At 40.1% G+C, this 21,931-nt stretch overlaps 1 protein-coding gene across 4 annotated transcripts in view; it reads right to left on the bottom strand.

The window, feature by feature from the left end:
• The window catches only part of LOC149227770 (S-adenosyl-L-methionine-dependent methyltransferases superfamily protein), a 373,621-nt gene that overhangs the window by 275,056 nt on the left and 76,634 nt on the right, over window positions 1-21,931 (bottom strand). For 3 of the 4 annotated variants that reach the window (XM_089377928.1, XM_089377926.1, XM_089377927.1), the window contains exon 3: window positions 8,823-8,975. The exons of the other annotated variant lie outside the window; for it this stretch is intronic. In XM_089377928.1, the coding sequence (XP_089234054.1) occupies window positions 8,823-8,975 (153 nt within the window). The remainder of the gene's footprint in view (window positions 1-8,822; window positions 8,976-21,931) is intronic. 4 annotated transcript variants of the gene reach the window in all.

Below are 21,931 nucleotides of genomic sequence, written 5' to 3'. Positions count from 1 at the left end.
AAGTTAGTATTAGTAAAGGTCTTGCTCAGCCCACTTTAGATGACCATTGGAAGAAAGAATTGAGGGAGACTGCTTGTGACTACATAGCTAGATGGTGGTATGATGCTGATATCCCCTTTAATGCTGCTCGTTCACCATATTATGAGCCTATGTTTGAGGCCATACATGCTGCTGGAAAAGGCTTCAAAGGCCCTACTATGCAAGAGCTAAGGGGGTTTCGTTTGCAGAAAGAAATTCAATCAATTAATGAGTATTTGCAAGATTTCAAGGAATCATGGGCAAGAACAGGGTGTACCATCATGTCAGATGGATGGACTGATCAAAGAAACCGTACCATCATAAACTTTCTTGTCTTCTGCCCACAGGGAACCATGTTTTTAAAATCAGTTGATGCATCTGATAAGGTAAAAGATGGCCACTTGTTGTTTCAGCTATTGGATGAGGTTATTGAGGATGTGGGGGTGGCTAATGTTGTTCAAATCATCACAGACAATGCCTCTAACTATGTTTTTGCTGGTAGACTGTTAGAGGAAAAACACAAGACCATCTTTTGGACCCCATGCGCTGCACATTGCATAGACCTCATGCTTGAGGATATTGGAAAATTAGATTGGGTCAGAAACACTGTAGATAATGCCAAAAGCATAACAAAATTTATCTACAATCATACACTGGTTTTGAGTCTCATGAGGAAACACACTGGAGGCAAGGATATTATTAGGCCTGCCATCACTAGATTTGCTACACATTTTTTGACATTGCAATCTATGCTTTCCCAACATAGAAACTTGCAAAAGATGTTTTCCAGTGATGAATGGAATCAAAGCAGTTGGTCTAACAAACCAAAAGGCAGAGAATTGAAAAGGAAAGTCCATGATGAAACTTTTTGGAGAAAGGCAGCAGAGATTGTGAAGCTTGCTGAGCCACTAGTTAAGGTGTTGCGGTTGGTGGATGGGGAAAGGTTGGCTATGGGCTTCATTTATGAGGCTATGGATCAAGCAAAGGAGCAAATAAAGACAGCATACAAGGATAGAGTGGCAAAGTATGGGCCCATTTGGGCAATCATTGATGAAAGATGGAACAATCAACTCCATCGCCCTATACATGCAGCTGGGTATTTTTTGAACCCACGGTATCATTATAAAGCTAAGGAGTCAGGAGCTTTGAGGGGGGAGGTCAGAGATGGACTGGTTGATTGCATTGAGCGCATGGTCCCATCGGAGTCTGATCAGCTGCTGATACATCAGCAGGTCACATCCTTCAGCAATGCAACAGGTACCTTTGGGAAGAACCTAGCAAAGATTGCAAGAGAAGTAGATGAGCCAGGTAAACAAAAATTTCAATTTTCAATTTCTTAATGGTTTTACTTTTTTTATTAAAGTTTGTTAAATCATTTATAATTTGAAAGTTAGATATAATTTGTAATTTTGTTGAGCTTCAGCCTTCATCTAACTCATAATTCATTACACTCCTATGTTTTTTGCAGCACAATGGTGGGAGGCCTTTGGTGGCCAGTGCCCTGAATTGCAAAGGTTTGCAATTCGTATTTTGAGTCAAACTTGCAGTGCATCTGGGTGTGAGCGCAATTGGTCTGTCTTTGAGAGGATTCACACAAAGAAGAGAAACCGTTTGGAGCAAAAACGGTTGAATGATCTAGTTTTTGTCCAATACAACCTTCGGCTCAGACGGAACCAATTGCTGAACAAAAGACCTGATTCAGATCCCATTGTGTTGGAAGACATTGATCCAACATCAGATTGGGTAGTGGAGAGTCGTCTACCAGAGTTTGATCCTGATGAGGATCTTGAGATTGATCAACTTGATGTTCAACATCCACTGCAGCCTGTTCAGTTGAATGCAGATCCCGATCCACCAGCCTCAGTCTCACAGCCAGCTAGTAGGACTCCAGTTGTAGGTGCTTCGCCTTCCTCTGCTCAGCCACGACAGAAGCGCAGCCGCATTTGTACTCTATCTCAGCTTGCATCTGCTGCACAGCCTAGTGGTACTGGCACCACTTCTACAGTTGCAGTTGGAGACGATGATGATGAGGAGGAGCCATGGGGCCCCTTGTCTGACTCTAATGATGATGATCCAGAGATTGGTCGAGATGATCTTGGCTCCTCTGGCAGTAGCTACTAGCCTCCTTGGTTATTTGTATTTTGTTTTGACTCTTGAGTCTTTGATCATGTATGACAGACTACAGTTGACTATGTATTTACTATTGCCATTGGGTACCATTTTGATATAATGGATTGGTTCATGAGCCTACTTTGATCATATGTTGTCTTCCATGTATATTATAATGTTGTGTGTTTGGAAACTTGAATGAAAATCTTTAAAATTATGTTTAAAATATTTAAAATTATGTTTTTTTATAAAAAAATAAATATTTAATGTATTTTTTACAACGACCGAGTCATTGAAATCGAGCCGGCCGAGTCATTACCGAGTCGGAGTCGGAGTCGGAGTCGATCCTCGGCCGAGTCGGAGTCCGAGTCCGAGTTGTAAAACATTGGTTCCAGCATAGGTGTCTTCGCAGGTTTAATTTAGGTTTTTTCGTTGCGTGTTTAGATTTTAATTCATTTTGTTATAGTTTCATTTCACTACATACAAAAAATCAAAATAAAAAAAAAATGCGTTATGTTTAAGCTTGTTTAGAATTTAACTTTATTTTTATTTTTCGATTTAGAGTTTAGTCTTTAGATTTTTTGTTAGGTTTTAAATATTTAGATTTTAATTTGATTTTTAGGATTAGTTTAGATTTGTATAGTTTTGCTTTATATAGATTTTAACGTTTTAGATTTAACTTAATTAGATTTTAATTTTTTTTGTTTTATTTTGGTTGTAAAATAAAAAAATATAAAATATAAAAAATAGTAAAAAGTTTTTTTTTTATTTTTGTATAGTTTAGTTTTAATATGATTTAGTTTTAGAATAGATTTTAGATTTTTTTTTAATATTGAAAAAAATAAAAAAAAATAAAAATCGGAAAAAGATTTAAAAACTTTGAAAAAAATATAAAAATTTTGTGGAAAATTATTTTTAGATTCAGTTGTTTTCATGTTATTATCTTTCATACTGAGATCTAAAACTTTCAAGTCGAGATGCAAATATGATATCTAGTTAATGGTTTACGATTCTCGTGGTGGTTCAAAGCATTTCATCTTTTAAAATTTTCAGTTGCTGGATATCGTTTTGGTCATTCTAAGAGCATTGTGATTTAGCTGATGATAGATGATTGCTGTTCATGGTCCATCTTTTTATATCATTTAACAAGCAATCATTTTAATAACAATCTGATAAGGCACTGGTCTGCTAAATTAACCAAATCCATCGAGGCCTTTTTTATATCGTATCTCGTGTTTCCCAACCAACTGGTCGACAGTTGGCCTCATCATCTCACAGGGACTACCCCCCTTAGCCGCGGGAAACAGGCTTAAACGGAGGGATCGGGGATCAGAGTGACAGCCCCCGGTCTGAGCGTTGTCGTGTCAATTTGCGCGACAACAGAGGCCATAGAGGCTGACACAGTTGATGCATAGGGCTTCAGAGGCTGTGCTGAGGTGATCCAGTGGGACAGATTGAGAGTTGATTGGCTGACGCAAAGTCAGAGAGGGTGACGCAGTCCCTAAGAGGGTGATGCAATTCCAGAAAGTGCGTGGAGCATATTTCGCTGTCCAGTACAAGGAACAACCAGAGTTGTTGTGGTATCGTTCATCCAGTTGCTGATCAGCCGGAATATCTGTCTCCGGATAGAGGTATTGCTGCCAAGGATATTCACTGAAGGGTGAGCCATTTCTAGCACCCTGGTTGTATACAGAATCTGCTTAATAATAAAACCCTCTATATGTTGCATCAGTTTTCCCGCATTGGGTTTTTCCGGGGACGATTGTCCAAAAATAACAGTGTCCCTTGTGTTGTCTTAGTTTATTTCAGTTGCTGATCTGTATGTTTGTGAAGGTTGCAATTGTGTTTATTTCAATGTTTATATTATTAAATAACTTGTTAATGTAAATAACAAGAAGGAGATAATAAACCAGATATTGTAGTAGGGGTTTCTAATGTGTTAAATCAGGAATTTTCACAACACTCTCGAAAGACGTTAATGCCCTCTCTTCCTTTCTCACCTGCAACTCTACCTCTGATTCAATTTTCTCTTGTCGAACTTCAACCAGTGAAAAAATCGATCTTACTCGGGTAACTGAGTATCTGCCTCTGGTGTGTTCTCCAAGTGCCCATAAAGCCTTCTCCTATAATCCTCTCGTTGATCAATCAATGGCCCAGATTAGATCCTAATCAATGGCTAGAATCATATTGACCTGATCTTCGCCTTCTTCTAGAAGTTTCACCCACAGTTTAGATTAATACCCATTAATTATTTTAATTTCCTAAGTTTAGACTTAGGGTCCCATTAAAAATAATTAATTATTTTAATAAAATTGTCTCCGGGTGGAATTTCTCAAAACGATTTATGGGTATTGGAGAATGCATGTGTCTAACCCTCCCTACAAAATTTGAGACTTAGAGCACATCCGATGCTACCAGAAATCAACAATTCCTATAAGTTCTATGAGCCTTCTTCATCAAATAGGAACCCATGATTGTCCCAACCCCTGGTGGGCGATGAACCGCCCTACATTAAAAGGGGGATTTCATTGCTATATCTTATACATCATTCTCTAACTCCTTGAGCCTCGAGCAATCAATCAAAGAAAATCATAAAAAGGCAAATGGCACAAAAGAAGGGTGGAAAAATCAAGGTCGGTGCACCTCATATACCACGATTGCTCCCTCCTATACATTATAAACCCAAGTGTGGGCTTCCCTCTTATTAGCTACCCTTGCACCTCAGTATGTGACCCAAGGATGCCCCTTCTCATCCCCTACTTCATTCACCATATCTATCACGTGCCACTAGCTTTTGAAGTATGTACCTTGGATATTATCCCCTTTAGAAGTAGAAACCACCTAATAGGGTACTTGGTTAACCCCATTTGGAGTTTAGGAGACATTGCCACATCCTGAAGCCCATGATGGAAGGGCAAGCCATTATGAAATCCCCACCTGTGGTCCATGATTAGGTAAGCTCATTCACTCGATTTCTCTAATGACTTGTTGTACTGAAAGGCTAGGGGACGCATTGGATCTTATGCAGGATTGTAGATGGTTTCTATTTGGGGTTTGGTCTCCCTATACAAAGTCCTAATCCTCTAAAGGGCTACATTGGCACATGTGTCATGTAGGGTGAGCGTTGAGAGCCATGGGCCTCCACAGCAGCAGATTGCACTCCATGGATCCCCACAACCATTCAAAGATTGCCTGTGGTTCACTTATTGGACGAGGAGGATGCACCTGATCCATCATGCCCAGTCGGCACCAGATCTACACCATACACTTGGCAGATGATCCAGGACTTGCATGATGATGTGGCATCACCTACATCATCATCCTAGCCCTTGCAGGCGATCTACAGGCATCTTCGATTTGTTTGGAGATACATGAGGACACTTGTGTGCCCCCACATGTCATTTGGAGCACCACAGGTTATTACAAGGGACCAACCCCTTGTCCACTACTTTTGAGGGTCCTATTCTTCATTGTGGCACCCATGGACATCATTAGGCCTTTTAGAGGGCCCTACGACATGCATAGATTATCATTCGACCTCTTGAGAGGCTTACTTTTTCATTTATGAGCTAGTTTGGTGGGCTTGTCACCAAACGTTGTATTATTAGAACATTATTTTATTTTTGGGGCTTATGTAGGCCAAGGAAGCTAATTCGAACTCCTAAGTTGTGTATAAATACAAGTGAGATGAGCTCATTTGCTCATCCTCACTTTGGTTTGGATCTCTTATCTCTCTTGATATTTCCGCACTTTTTCTAAAGGATGAATTGGAGCTTTGTGAATGAGTTTTAATGTGTGGATATTGGTCTATCTTCTCTTGGAGCTTCTCTATTGTCAATTGTGAATGGTTGGATATACTCTATTACATGTAAGTACGTGCTTTTTGATGTTATTCTTGTTTACTTTTGTCATATATGTTGGACTGGGATTTTCATTGTTCTATGGCTAATCGCTGCATGAATTTGTTGCTTAAAATTGTGGAACTTGTCTCTATTATAGCATCTCTCAATGTATGGGCCATGTAATATGAGTAATCTCCTAGGGGTAATTCTATCAAAGAACTTAAACCTTGACAAGCCATTCCTTTTGCACATCGAAGTATAAAAGCTGCAAGGTTGAATCTTCTTGGCCTTGAAGGCAAGTGAAGTGATCTTGAGGCCTCCTTGACTGGGAACCAAGAAATCTTACTCATACTCAACATAGGCTACATTCTCCCAAATATTAAGGCATTGATCTACCAAGGGTGGTCACTAAAAACCATATTCTTTCACCTCCTCCCAAGTCTAGCCACATTTGGGTACCTAGGGTATCAATTTCCCGACAAGCTAGCCATCAAAAAGAAATCGATCTCCTAGGGTCTTCTGCGTTAGCCTTTCCTCCAGTTCTCCTTCAATTTTGAAAATATTCTGACGATTGAGTTGGGAGAAAATCCTAGCACTAGCTCCGGGATCAAAACTTGCCCTGCCATACCCAAGGCTAGTACCTCATAGGGTCAAAACAACATCTTTGGAGTGAAAAGATTTCTTTGATCCTTTCCCAACCTTGTCTAGGGTAAGAATATCATTAGTTGCTACATTCTTTCCCCATACCCTAGACTGTGTCCACATGGTCCCGTTCCTTTGAAAGACCATTTTTCAAGAACCATCTGAGATACCAATTCTAACAAGGATTTTAGGGATTGGGAAACTCCTTCACAAGTCTTATCCCATAAACCTTACCCTCAAATCCTTTTCCCCTCACCCTAGAATACATAGTACCTTGCTTAGAGAGCAAGCAAGATCCATCCTTCAAATTCCTCTGGGAAAGGGTTTATTTGAGTCACTCATCCATTGACTTATCCTTCATTGGTGACTCCATACATACCGGGTCTCCTCCCAGCGGTGAAAGTCCGTAAATAGAAGGGAGCCTTAGCTGAGGTGACAGTGGGCTAAGTCTCCATTTGTTGCCCTTGGCCTAGCATTTGCCCTTTTGGGATCCCCCTTCGGTCCCCTGCTAGTTTGAGCGGTAACACCACTTATAAAGGAGATCCCATGGGACTAGGATACAAGACTAACCACCAAGTTGAGGCGAGGAAACAAGAGTACAGTCCAAGCCCATTCTTTCCGCCAAATCCCCCAACTAATCCATGTCCAAATGTGCCCAAGAAAAGCAAGCATAAACACCCAATTACATAATGAAAAGCCATACCTTAAGGGTTGGAAGGCCCACCTTCAAACATATGATCATAACAAATGGGCGAAGGCACACAATGGTTGGATCAGGGGGCAAAGAATAATGGCACATCGAGCTATCCAGTGGCTACAAGGGGTTGTTGGCTATCGGCTGAAGACAAATCTAGGAGAAAATTTCTCCTATATGGGTCACCCACTAGTGTTGGGTAACAAGTACCCGATGGAGTGGCTAGACTTGTAGAGATAGTCGTAGTCCGGGTTACAATTCAACAGGAGCTTTCGAACATTGAGGATACTAGAGGCCCAGGTTGGCATTGGGATCCAGGTGAGACTTTGCATCATATATCAAAGGTGCATGACTATGGAATTGACGAGGTGGTTGACCCAATGACCGAGTGCACACATTCTTTCACGTTTCCATTGGGGTTCCAGTGAATGCTAGTGACGAGTTGATTTGGCAGGTGAGTGCACAGACTCCAGGAGATGTCCTAGCATATCATATGTATATGGGCAGTGAGCATGCCCTGGTAGGAGTCATTTGGATGGGATGGCATTGATATGCCACCAGGCATGGCATTATATGGAGATGATGTTCTTCCATTGATGTATTGGGCACAGGGGCAACCGAGGATTAACGCAACAGTGAAACCCCCACTCGCATGTGAGGAGCTATGCCGCTTAGATTTACCAAGGCAGATTAGGAAGGGTGATTCACATCACAGTGGATTCACTAGTGGAGTGACGAATACCTTGGCACATGCAGGATACGAGACAATACAAGGTGGTACAGTGGCATGTAGTGGTATCCAATGGTGTACAGAGATGTGCCGCGAAGTACAGTGGTATGCTAAGGAGTACATGGATACATGGTTGTATGCAGTGGTGTATGGTGTTGCGCAGTAAGATTTTGGAGTGTTGCCTCCAAGGAGACCTCCTGATAGGGGCGTCAAGCATATTATTGGGTTTGGCTAACTCAAGATCGATGAGGAGACGGATGAGCATATGAGCATATCTACCTCATACTAGGAAGTAGAAAGCAACTATCAGATACTGAGATATCAAAAGCATTTATTATTAGAATAAGAATTTTTTACCTTCAATCTCTCTCTCTCTCTACACGCGTGCACACACACATACACACTAATTAAGGTGAGCATTAAAATATTTTATTTATGGCTGACACTGAAATATCCGTTTTGTTATTGACATGTCACATGTCAACTCCATGTTTAGCACAGAAGGAATTACACATTTCCCTCCTACTGGGCTGTAGAAAGGGTCTTTCAACACAATAATTTCATTATATGCATATTGCCATACCACAAAGAAAATGCATTTCTTGCCTATTGAAAGAAACTTCAAACCAATCATATTCTTTTTTCCTTCCTAACTGGTATTCAAATCAAGTTGAGGTAATCTGGCATTTCCTTTTTTACTGGAGAGTAGATGTGTCATATTCTACACTTTTGTGCAGGCAATAAAACATTTTATTCATGTACATAGAGTGCATATATCATTACCTACCTTTGATTTTACTTGCTAAGAAAAGTGGTATAGTGCCCCCACCATTTCCAATGCACAAAATACGCATCTTTTGCATGCCAGAGACCGCAGACTTCAAATCAAAACTTGTAGAAGCTAAAGCTGTCAAACCAGTAGAAACCATGCTCTTCACATCTGCCATAGTAAATAAGAATGATGGTGTGATTTCAAAAACCACAAAAGTTTTCAAAGTATTAGGAAATACATAACAATACCCAAAATGAATAGATTTCAATATAAGCAAATGTACCTAGATGGAGACAAGAATGACTCTTCCAGTCAAAACACAAACAAGCCATCTGATTTTGGAATAAACAGAGTTTAGAACTTTATTTACAAAACTGACCTTTCAATTAAAATGTAAGTCAGTAATGATTGTGAAAGTAGCTTCTCAGATTGGACAAACTTTTGACCATCGATATTACAACACGAGAGTAACCCATCATAGCATATTCGTAATCTACTCAATCACTGGGCGTATGTGGCAACTAAGCTATGCACATCGTGATGGAATTACAAACATCCCAGACCTCTTATACAAGACCCTCCACCAATGTTCAGTGTCAATTACAATCACCACCACTCTACAGTGGATAGTAACTTGCTAGTCACTCCACGCATTCTTCACACAATTCAAGTGGACAATAATGACAATTGTTAAAATAGTTTTACTGTAAATATTAAAGTCCATTGGTGGCTACAAATGGCCAAGTACTATTAAAAATAAAAATATGAGTAAGAATAGAGAGTGATAAAGCATATCTATTAGAATGTAAAAGAAATAACAGTACAAGGAGAGTGTCAAAACAGATACTATCAAGCCCTATAGAACCAAACTAAGAAAATGGACAAGGGTTCTAAAGATGTAGAGGAAGAAGCCCTGGTACACCTCATATTGTATGAGGTTCCACAATGTGATTTTCATCATATCAATGAAGATTTGCAGCTGGTATCTTGGAGCATTGGACCAACTTGGGGGGATACATCTTCATGGAACCCTGTCTTTTCATGGCATTGGAACATTTGATGGAGGTATTTGGTTGGGGGAATCTCACTTCTCCTTGACTGGATGATTGTGTTTGCTGATTTGGCGGCCTTCTCTCATGTGCTTGCCTTGTTGATCACCCCTTGGTTGCATATTAATAGTTTTGGATATGTTATCTCATTTTGGTGTTGTGGATATCTTATCTCGAATATGGATGACAGTTTTAGCCTTCCAAGGGATTAGATGATGGTGTTAGGAGGTAACCGTTTCATGACATTGTTGGAGTTTCATAATGACTCGATGTGTTGATGTTGTATTGTTGATTTGTCACTAGGACAGGTGATCTACATGGTACTCTTGTGATGGATGTGTGGTGGGGACATACTTCATGATCAGATGGGTTAGCATTTTATTGTCCCTTTCTCTTATAATGTTGATGTGGTTAAGATGATGGAGGTATAGTGGTTGTGCCCTTTACTTTGGAGAGATTTTGTTAGGTGATATGACTTGATATTGTAACATTTACTAGAATGTAGACATCACCTGGGTGGAAAGTGTGTGATGATGTCAGTACACTTGTTGATCTATTTTTCCTAAGTATGAGTTAGATTTTGACCATCGATATTACAACACGAGAGTAACCCATCATAGCATATTCGTAATCTACTCAATCACTGGGCGTATGTGGCAACTAAGCTATGCACATCGTGATGGAATTACAACCATCCCAGACCTCTTATACAAGACCCTCCACCAATGTTCAGTGTCAATTACAATCACCACCACTCTATAGTGGATAGTAACTTGCTAGTCACTCCACGCATTCTTCACACAATTCAAGTGGAAAATAATGACAATTGTTAAAATAGTTTTACTGTAAATATTAAAGTCCATTGGTGGCTACAAATGGCCAAGTACTATTAAAAATAAAAATATGAGTAAGAATAGAGAGTGATAAAGCATATCTATTAGAATGTAAAAGAAATAACAGTACAAGGAGAGTGTCAAAACAGATACTATCAAGCCCTATAGAACCAAACTAAGAAAATGGACAAGGGTTCTAAAGATGTAGAGGAAGAAGCCCTGGTACACCTCATATTGTATGAGGTTCCACAATGTGATTTTCATCATATCAATGAAGATTTGCAGCTGGTATCTTGGAGCATTGGACCAACTTGGGGGGATACATCTTCATGGAACCCTGTCTTTTCATGGCATTGGAACATTTGATGGAGGTATTTGGTTGGGGGAATCTCACTTCTCCTTGACTGGATGATTGTGTTTGCTGATTTGGCGGCCTTCTCTCATGTGCTTGCCTTGTTGATCACCCCTTGGTTGCATATTAATAGTTTTGGATATGTTATCTCATTTTGGTGTTGTGGATATCTTATCTCGAATATGGATGACAGTTTTAGCCTTCCAAGGGATTAGATGATGGTGTTAGGAGGTAACCGTTTCATGACATTGTTGGAGTTTCATAATGACTCGATGTGTTGATGTTGTATTGTTGATTTGTCACTAGGACAGGTGATCTACATGGTACTCTTGTGATGGATGTGTGGTGGGGACATACTTCATGATCAGATGGGTTAGCATTTTATTGTCCCTTTCTCTTATAATGTTGATGTGGTTAAGATGATGGAGGTATAGTGGTTGTGCCCTTTACTTTGGAGAGATTTTGCTAGGTGATATGACTTGATATTGTAACATTTACTAGAATGTAGACATCACCTGGGTGGAAAGTGTGTGATGATGTCAGTACACTTGTTGATCTATTTTTCCTAAGTATGAGTTAGATTTTGACCATCGATATTACAACACGAGAGTAACCCATCATAGCATATTCGTAATCTACTCAATCACTGGGCGTATGTGGCAACTAAGCTATGCACATCGTGATGGAATTACAACCATCCCAGACCTCTTATACAAGACCCTCCACCAATGTTCAGTGTCAATTACAATCACCACCACTCTATAGTGGATAGTAACTTGCTAGTCACTCCACGCATTCTTCACACAATTCAAGTGGAAAATAATGACAATTGTTAAAATAGTTTTACTGTAAATATTAAAGTCCATTGGTGGCTACAAATGGCCAAGTACTATTAAAAATAAAAATATGAGTAAGAATAGAGAGTGATAAAGCATATCTATTAGAATGTAAAAGAAATAACAGTACAAGGAGAGTGTCAAAACGAGATACTATCAAGCCCTATAGAACCAAACTAAGAAAATGGACAAGGGTTCTAAAGATGTAGAGGAAGAAGCCCTGGTACACCTCATATTGTATGAGGTTCCACAATGTGATTTTCATCATATCAATGAAGATTTGCAGCTGGTATCTTGGAGCATTGGACCAACTTGGGGGGATACATCTTCATGGAACCCTGTCTTTTCATGGCATTGGAACATTTGATGGAGGTATTTGGTTGGGGGAATCTCACTTCTCCTTGACTGGATGATTGTGTTTGCTGATTTGGCGGCCTTCTCTCATGTGCTTGCCTTGTTGATCACCCCTTGGTTGCATATTAATAGTTTTGGATATGTTATCTCATTTTGGTGTTGTGGATATCTTATCTCGAATATGGATGACAGTTTTAGCCTTCCAAGGGATTAGATGATGGTGTTAGGAGGTAACCGTTTCATGACATTGTTGGAGTTTCATAATGACTCGATGTGTTGATGTTGTATTGTTGATTTGTCACTAGGACAGGTGATCTACATGGTACTCTTGTGATGGATGTGTGGTGGGGACATACTTCATGATCAGATGGGTTAGCATTTTATTGTCCCTTTCTCTTATAATGTTGATGTGGTTAAGATGATGGAGGTATAGTGGTTGTGCCCTTTACTTTGGAGAGATTTTGCTAGGTGATATGACTTGATATTGTAACATTTACTAGAATGTAGACATCACCTGGGTGGAAAGTGTGTGATGATGTCAGTACACTTGTTGATCTATTTTTCCTAAGTATGAGTTAGATTTTGACCATCGATATTACAACACGAGAGTAACCCATCATAGCATATTCGTAATCTACTCAATCACTGGGCGTATGTGGCAACTAAGCTATGCACATCGTGATGGAATTACAACCATCCCAGACCTCTTATACAAGACCCTCCACCAATGTTCAGTGTCAATTACAATCACCACCACTCTATAGTGGATAGTAACTTGCTAGTCACTCCACGCATTCTTCACACAATTCAAGTGGAAAATAATGACAATTGTTAAAATAGTTTTACTGTAAATATTAAAGTCCATTGGTGGCTACAAATGGCCAAGTACTATTAAAAATAAAAATATGAGTAAGAATAGAGAGTGATAAAGCATATCTATTAGAATGTAAAAGAAATAACAGTACAAGGAGAGTGTCAAAACAGATACTATCAAGCCCTATAGAACCAAACTAAGAAAATGGACAAGGGTTCTAAAGATGTAGAGGAAGAAGCCCTGGTACACCTCATATTGTATGAGGTTCCACAATGTGATTTTCATCATATCAATGAAGATTTGCAGCTGGTATCTTGGAGCATTGGACCAACTTGGGGGGATACATCTTCATGGAACCCTGTCTTTTCATGGCATTGGAACATTTGATGGAGGTATTTGGTTGGGGGAATCTCACTTCTCCTTGACTGGATGATTGTGTTTGCTGATTTGGCGGCCTTCTCTCATGTGCTTGCCTTGTTGATCACCCCTTGGTTGCATATTAATAGTTTTGGATATGTTATCTCATTTTGGTGTTGTGGATATCTTATCTCGAATATGGATGACAGTTTTAGCCTTCCAAGGGATTAGATGATGGTGTTAGGAGGTAACCGTTTCATGACATTGTTGGAGTTTCATAATGACTCGATGTGTTGATGTTGTATTGTTGATTTGTCACTAGGACAGGTGATCTACATGGTACTCTTGTGATGGATGTGTGGTGGGGACATACTTCATGATCAGATGGGTTAGCATTTTATTGTCCCTTTCTCTTATAATGTTGATGTGGTTAAGATGATGGAGGTATAGTGGTTGTGCCCTTTACTTTGGAGAGATTTTGCTAGGTGATATGACTTGATATTGTAACATTTACTAGAATGTAGACATCACCTGGGTGGAAAGTGTGTGATGATGTCAGTACACTTGTTGATCTATTTTTCCTAAGTATGAGTTAGATTTTGACCATCGATATTACAACACGAGAGTAACCCATCATAGCATATTCGTAATCTACTCAATCACTGGGCGTATGTGGCAACTAAGCTATGCACATCGTGATGGAATTACAACCATCCCAGACCTCTTATACAAGACCCTCCACCAATGTTCAGTGTCAATTACAATCACCACCACTCTATAGTGGATAGTAACTTGCTAGTCACTCCACGCATTCTTCACACAATTCAAGTGGAAAATAATGACAATTGTTAAAATAGTTTTACTGTAAATATTAAAGTCCATTGGTGGCTACAAATGGCCAAGTACTATTAAAAATAAAAATATGAGTAAGAATAGAGAGTGATAAAGCATATCTATTAGAATGTAAAAGAAATAACAGTACAAGGAGAGTGTCAAAACAGATACTATCAAGCCCTATAGAACCAAACTAAGAAAATGGACAAGGGTTCTAAAGATGTAGAGGAAGAAGCCCTGGTACACCTCATATTGTATGAGGTTCCACAATGTGATTTTCATCATATCAATGAAGATTTGCAGCTGGTATCTTGGAGCATTGGACCAACTTGGGGGGATACATCTTCATGGAACCCTGTCTTTTCATGGCATTGGAACATTTGATGGAGGTATTTGGTTGGGGGAATCTCACTTCTCCTTGACTGGATGATTGTGTTTGCTGATTTGGCGGCCTTCTCTCATGTGCTTGCCTTGTTGATCACCCCTTGGTTGCATATTAATAGTTTTGGATATGTTATCTCATTTTGGTGTTGTGGATATCTTATCTCGAATATGGATGACAGTTTTAGCCTTCCAAGGGATTAGATGATGGTGTTAGGAGGTAACCGTTTCATGACATTGTTGGAGTTTCATAATGACTCGATGTGTTGATGTTGTATTGTTGATTTGTCACTAGGACAGGTGATCTACATGGTACTCTTGTGATGGATGTGTGGTGGGGACATACTTCATGATCAGATGGGTTAGCATTTTATTGTCCCTTTCTCTTATAATGTTGATGTGGTTAAGATGATGGAGGTATAGTGGTTGTGCCCTTTACTTTGGAGAGATTTTGCTAGGTGATATGACTTGATATTGTAACATTTACTAGAATGTAGACATCACCTGGGTGGAAAGTGTGTGATGATGTCAGTACACTTGTTGATCTATTTTTCCTAAGTATGAGTTAGATTTTGACCATCGATATTACAACACGAGAGTAACCCATCATAGCATATTCGTAATCTACTCAATCACTGGGCGTATGTGGCAACTAAGCTATGCACATCGTGATGGAATTACAACCATCCCAGACCTCTTATACAAGACCCTCCACCAATGTTCAGTGTCAATTACAATCACCACCACTCTATAGTGGATAGTAACTTGCTAGTCACTCCACGCATTCTTCACACAATTCAAGTGGAAAATAATGACAATTGTTAAAATAGTTTTACTGTAAATATTAAAGTCCATTGGTGGCTACAAATGGCCAAGTACTATTAAAAATAAAAATATGAGTAAGAATAGAGAGTGATAAAGCATATCTATTAGAATGTAAAAGAAATAACAGTACAAGGAGAGTGTCAAAACAGATACTATCAAGCCCTATAGAACCAAACTAAGAAAATGGACAAGGGTTCTAAAGATGTAGAGGAAGAAGCCCTGGTACACCTCATATTGTATGAGGTTCCACAATGTGATTTTCATCATATCAATGAAGATTTGCCGCTGGTATCTTGGAGCATTGGACCAACTTGGGGGGATACATCTTCATGGAACCCTGTCTTTTCATGGCATTGGAACATTTGATGGAGGTATTTGGTTGGGGGAATCTCACTTCTCCTTGACTGGATGATTGTGTTTGCTGATTTGGCGGCCTTCTCTCATGTGCTTGCCTTGTTGATCACCCCTTGGTTGCATATTAATAGTTTTGGATATGTTATCTCATTTTGGTGTTGTGGATATCTTATCTCGAATATGGATGACAGTTTTAGCCTTCCAAGGGATTAGATGATGGTGTTAGGAGGTAACCGTTTCATGACATTGTTGGAGTTTCATAATGACTCGATGTGTTGATGTTGTATTGTTGATTTGTCACTAGGACAGGTGATCTACATGGTACTCTTGTGATGGATGTGTGGTGGGGACATACTTCATGATCAGATGGGTTAGCATTTTATTGTCCCTTTCTCTTATAATGTTGATGTGGTTAAGATGATGGAGGTATAGTGGTTGTGCCCTTTACTTTGGAGAGATTTTGCTAGGTGATATGACTTGATATTGTAACATTTACTAGAATGTAGACATCACCTGGGTGGAAAGTGTGTGATGATGTCAGTACACTTGTTGATCTATTTTTCCTAAGTATGAGTTAGATTTTGGGGGAGGGGTACTACATGCATGTTTGATGATCAAGCCTTTTCATAATGTTTGATGAGGTATTAATCATGTTATAGTCCATTGGTGGTGTAACCTAGGTTCAAACCTAAGTGGAGCTTCTATTTTGTCATTTGTATTGTTATCATGGTGGTCTTCGCTAGGAGATACATCGATTCTATGGCACAACACTTATTGGAGTGCACCTGTCCTCTTCATTTTGATTTAATTAGTCAGTAACTATTGGGAGGTTAACTATGGTTTTATTTCAGCATTAACCTTAGTGGACATGTGTTGAGCTTGATTTAACCATACAGTGGTTAAATTAATCGGTTTTATTACCTTGGAGGTTAATAGCTAGAGCACTCTATTTCACTTGTTAGTTGTTCACACTTTTAAGGGTTATTTGGAGGCTAGTTGAGGCTTTATTGTGGAGTGCTCCTCTCTTGGACATTGTTTCCAAAGCATCCATGATTCTTTTATTGTTGGATAGGTTGGCACATCCTCCTTAGGTGCACTTCACATGAAAATATATTATATTATTTGCCGAGCAGTTGACGTAGTTACATGGAACACTTTTATAGGGTGCACTTGTCCTAGGTGCCCTCTCATCTATATTGCATGGATATTTCAACTACACTTGTCATATTTTGACCTTCATTGAAGAGCATCCTCACCTCCTTGACTTGGCGTATATATTATTTTATTAGAAATGGTTTTGGAGGGTATTTATTGGGAGGCATGTGGCATATTGGGAGGGCCACACTATGAAAATTTCATCTATCACAGCAAATGGAAATTATTTTCCTAATTGTTAATTTATTTAACAATTTATCTTCTATGGCAAATATCAAATAATTCACACTGTGATCTTCACAAAAAAACTGCGGAAGAAAAAAAGCGCTAGAAACTGAAAAAATCTAGCACACACACATAAAAATATGACAGTTATTTTTGGACAAATGTCCCCGGAAAAACCCAACTTCGGAAAACCGGTGCAACAGTTGAGGGTTTTATTATTATGCAACAGTGAGAAATTTTGAGTACAATCTAGATGTCGAATATTGATTATCCGGCAGAGAAAATACTGGCAAAAATATCTAAAGGGAAATTGCCCTCACTCCAAGCAATCCCAGCACTCAACTGCTGCTAAAAAGCAATCCATCCAACTGGGCCTACGTAGGCTTTGGGTCAAGCTGAAATTGCCTGCCACACGTGTTGCCTGAATCGTCTAATAATCAAGTCGTTTTGCCTGCTGCTAGCTGGTAAAACACTTCTCCGGCACTCTGGAACATCTGCCCAACCTCTAGAACTGAAAACGTCTTCCTTCCTCGGCAAATCAAATTGCCCAGTGAAGCTTTTGCGTTGCCTCTGCGCAGCGTCTTGGAGAAATTTCGGCCTCTCTGCAAATGCACTCACTGGATCTAGAAAACTTCCTCCAGTCTCACTGTCTCTGCCCCTCACTATTTTGCATCCTTCTTTGGCTTTCTGGCAACTGTTGGTGCTCTCTGGAAATCGAATTGCCAAATAAATCGAAGCCCACAAGTGTGTTCTCCATCTACCCATCAACTTCTTATAATCCTCTATTGAAGCACCAACATGCAAGATTAGAACTTAATCAAGGGCCCAGATTAACTCCTTGTCAATCCATGCGAGTTTCTACAGAATTCTCACCTTATCTTAATTAATATTGATTAATTAACCATATTCCCTAAGTTTAGACTTAGGAAATATTTAAAAACTGGCTAATAATCTAATTGAGCCATCTCTAGGTGGAAATCCTAGAAACGATTTATGGGCTTTGGAAATCTCATGTGTTTTAGCCTCTCCACAAAGTTTCGATACTAGAACACCTCCGATGCTACAAAAACTAACACTCCCTCTTAGCGAGGAAGGTGTTCTCTCTAGTGCTACACATTCTTCCACAACATCCTGTCTCTGTACTACCCTCTGTCACGCTGCTGATGTTTGACAGGAAACTCTGTTGGAAATGACTGCGTTGCTCCCTCAGTCACAGTGTTGCTCCCTTGGTCACAGTGTTGCTTCCTCAGTCACTACATTGTTCCCTTAGTCACTGTGTTGTTCCCTTAGTCACTGCGTTGTTTCCTCAGTCACTGTCCATCAACCACTGCGCCAACTCTGATTCATCTGTCACTGATTGTAGCTGAACCAAATTGTTGCATATGTGTTGCTGCTAACACTGCACTATACATCCTGTACCGCTACCAACTTTGCATCCGCATTGCAAGTCCCTCTCAACTGTTGCTCTTGCAACTACAACTACTGCAACTGAGAAGCATCCAAAATATTGAATCAATTGTGTTCAATATGATGCATTTGTCTTCTAAGCATCTGACTACTACTAGCCATTGCACTGTCCACCAAGGAATTTGCGTTGATGTTGACTCTGCAATGTACCACTCTACATTGTTGCCAAATCTGCCTCGCGCTCCACAACACCTGACTGCTACTAGTCCGGAACTGTCACTGCATCTCTGAAACTGATCCATCCCGCTACTAAATATTATAGGCCCCCATAGCCAATTGATGATCCATGAGGTAGACTCCTCAATGGACCCTGCTCTATTTCTGCAATCTCTGGGACTACAGCTCCCAGTCGCCCCACCTCTCCTGGAGGTATGGCTGCAAACATGGCAAATTCTTCCACCAGCCTGGAGGACAGCTTGTCAATCTCAATGGACGTTGTTGCCTAGTCCTGCTTCTTCGACTTGTCCTTCTTCCTGAGAGGACACTACATGTTGTAGTGACCGAACTCACCACACCTAAAGCACTTGACCTTTGGCAAGTCCTTCTTCTTCTTCTTATGCTCCCCCTACCCCCGACTGGGACCCTTAGATGCTAGGGCCACATTCTCCTCCTCACTCTTCGGTCCCTTGCTGTTGTTGTCACTGATGGTACTCTTCAACAGAGCCCTCCTCAACTCCTCCTGTTGCATATTGGACCACATCCAGTCCCACTTCAGCAAGGTATCTCTGCCCAATATACTCTGGACAAATACTTTTCAATCCTCTGAGACACTATTTAGTGCCAATTGTACAAGCTTTGTGGGTTGGGGTGCCTCCCCAACAACTGACAACTAATCTTGGGCCTCTTGAATCTGAGTGAGAAAGGCATCTATGCTCTCGCCCTTCTGCATCCTAGTGTTCCTCAGCTTCTCCTGGAGAAACATCTTTCGTTGCTCGGAAGAACTCTGAAATAGCTTAGAAAGAGCATCCCACATTTCCTTGGTTGTTCCCTTGTCTGCCACATGTGAGACCAGATGATCTCGGACACCATCCAAAATCATCCTCTTTGCCTTAGCCATTTATTTCTTGTACTCCTTCTACCGATCAGGATCTTGGGGAACTGCTACCACATTTTTTGAATAGGTCTTCAAACCATGCTCATCCGAAAGGAAAGACATCCTAGCCTTCCAGATGACATAGTTGGAGGCTCCCTCCAACCTGTCCTGATCTCTGAGCCTTGTTGTGGCCATCTCTAAATCTGTCGAAAACTCCCTCTTTCCCTCTGCTTGGTTGTTGGATCTGTTATACGCACTCCCTTCTGGAGTGAGGAAATTTGCACTCAGCTATTGCCAATTTGCCTAGAAAAATCGAACTTTTGATACTCGAAGTCCCCTGAGAGAAATTTTCCCTCTTTTGTACTTTTCTCTTCCACCTGACACTGATTTTGTTGCTGCAAAACCCTCTACGTCCAACCAAAAATCTGCTCAGTGAAAAAATGAGTTGTTGTTGCTCCCTCTGACTGTTGGAATCACTATCTTGGGAAAATCGACTTTTCTGCCAACCTGCAACTTAAAATCGAACCCTTGCCCCAACAATTCGTATTATCTGTCTGGGTACTGCACAACGTCTGAGAATTTTGACCTGTTGCTCCGTCTGAGCAACAAAATTCCCTTCTCCACTTATGAGCTTCTTGGCTGATCACTCACGCTCTGATACCATGTGAAAATTTCATCTATCATAGCAAATGGAAATTATTTTCTTATTTGTTAATTTATTTAACAATTTATCTGCTACGGAAAATATCAAATAATTCACACTGTGATCTTCACAAAAATAATTGTGGAAGAAAAATAGCGCTGTAAATTGAGAAAATCTAGCACACACACATAAAAATATGACCTAGTTATTTTTGGACAAATGTCCCCGGAAAAACCCAACTTGGGAAAACTGGTGCAGCAGCTGAGGGTTAACTTTTATTATTATGCAGTAGTGAGAAATTCTTAGTACAATCTGGATGTCGAATACTGGCTATCCTGTAGAGAAAATACTAGCAAAAATATCTAGAGGGAAATTACCCTCACTCTGAGAAATCCCCACACTCAACTGCTACTGAAAAGCAAGTCGTCCAACTGGGCCTGTGCAAGCCTGCGTCAAGCTAAAGCTGCCTGCCACACGTGTTATCTGAATCGTCTGCTAATCAAGTCATCCTGCCTACTGCTGGCTGCAAAAACGATTCTCCGACACTCTAGACCCTCTGCCCGGCCTCTAGAACTGAAAACATCTTCCTTCCTCTGCAAATCAAACTACTCAGTGAAGCTTCTGCGTAGCTTTCTAGAGAAATTTCGGCCTCTCTGCAAATGCACTCACTGGATCTGGAAAACTTCCTCCAGTCTCATTGTCTCTGCCCGTCACTGTTTTTGCGTCCTTCTCTAGCTTTTCGACAACTGCTGCTACTCTCTGGGAATTGAACTGCCAAAGAAATCGAACCCCACAAGTATCTTCTCCATATACCCACAACTTCTTCTTATAATCCTCTGTGAGAGCACCAACGTCCAAGATTACAACTTAATCAAGGGCCTAGATTAATTCCATGTCAATCCATGTGGGTTTCTAGAGAATTTTTACCTTATCTCAATTAATATTGATTAATTAACCATATTCCCTAAGTTTAGACTTAGGAAATATTTAAAAATCGGCTAATAATCTAATTGAGCCATCTCTGGGTGGAATTTCCAGAAACGATTTCTTGGTTTTGGAGATCTCATGTGTTTTAGCCTCTCCACGAAGTTTCGAGACTACAACACCTCCAATGCTACACAAACTAACACACACATGTGGCTTTTGCATGCTCTTGTTTGGTATTCTTACTATATTTGGAGCATATTCTTGGAGTATGCACATGTGGAGACAATTTTTTCTCTTGAAGATATATATATTTAATTATTTCATGAAATTTTGGCATGGTCAAAACCCTAATTCTCCCTTACCTCATTCGATTTGTCACTTGTTGTTTTGGGGTTTGACTACTTCATTTCTCATGGAGTGCTCCATCTACTTAGCACATTGCAAATTCATCCATGGAGTCTATTTCCTTGGGGTTCACACATGTGGATTGGTTCCATGCATTTTGTGGAACACTTGCTATTTTATAAAGTTGGTTATGGAGCATTCTCTTAGGACAACTATTTTATTGTTTTATCTCTCATGCATCTTTGAGGAGGCAGAACTGGACCCTTGAGCACATCCTCCTAGGTTGAAGATCATCTTATTGTCTTTTGCATGAATCCATTCTTGGAGGGTGAATTCTATG

Source organism: Pinus tabuliformis, chromosome J (assembly GCF_031772625.1).
Source record: "Pinus tabuliformis cultivar Carrire ecotype Pingquan chromosome J, CPIR1, whole genome shotgun sequence".
Lineage (NCBI taxonomy): Eukaryota > Viridiplantae > Streptophyta > Pinopsida > Pinales > Pinaceae > Pinus > Pinus tabuliformis.
Note: the sequence above shows the minus strand (reverse complement) of the source record. Positions and strands in the feature narration are given on the sequence as shown.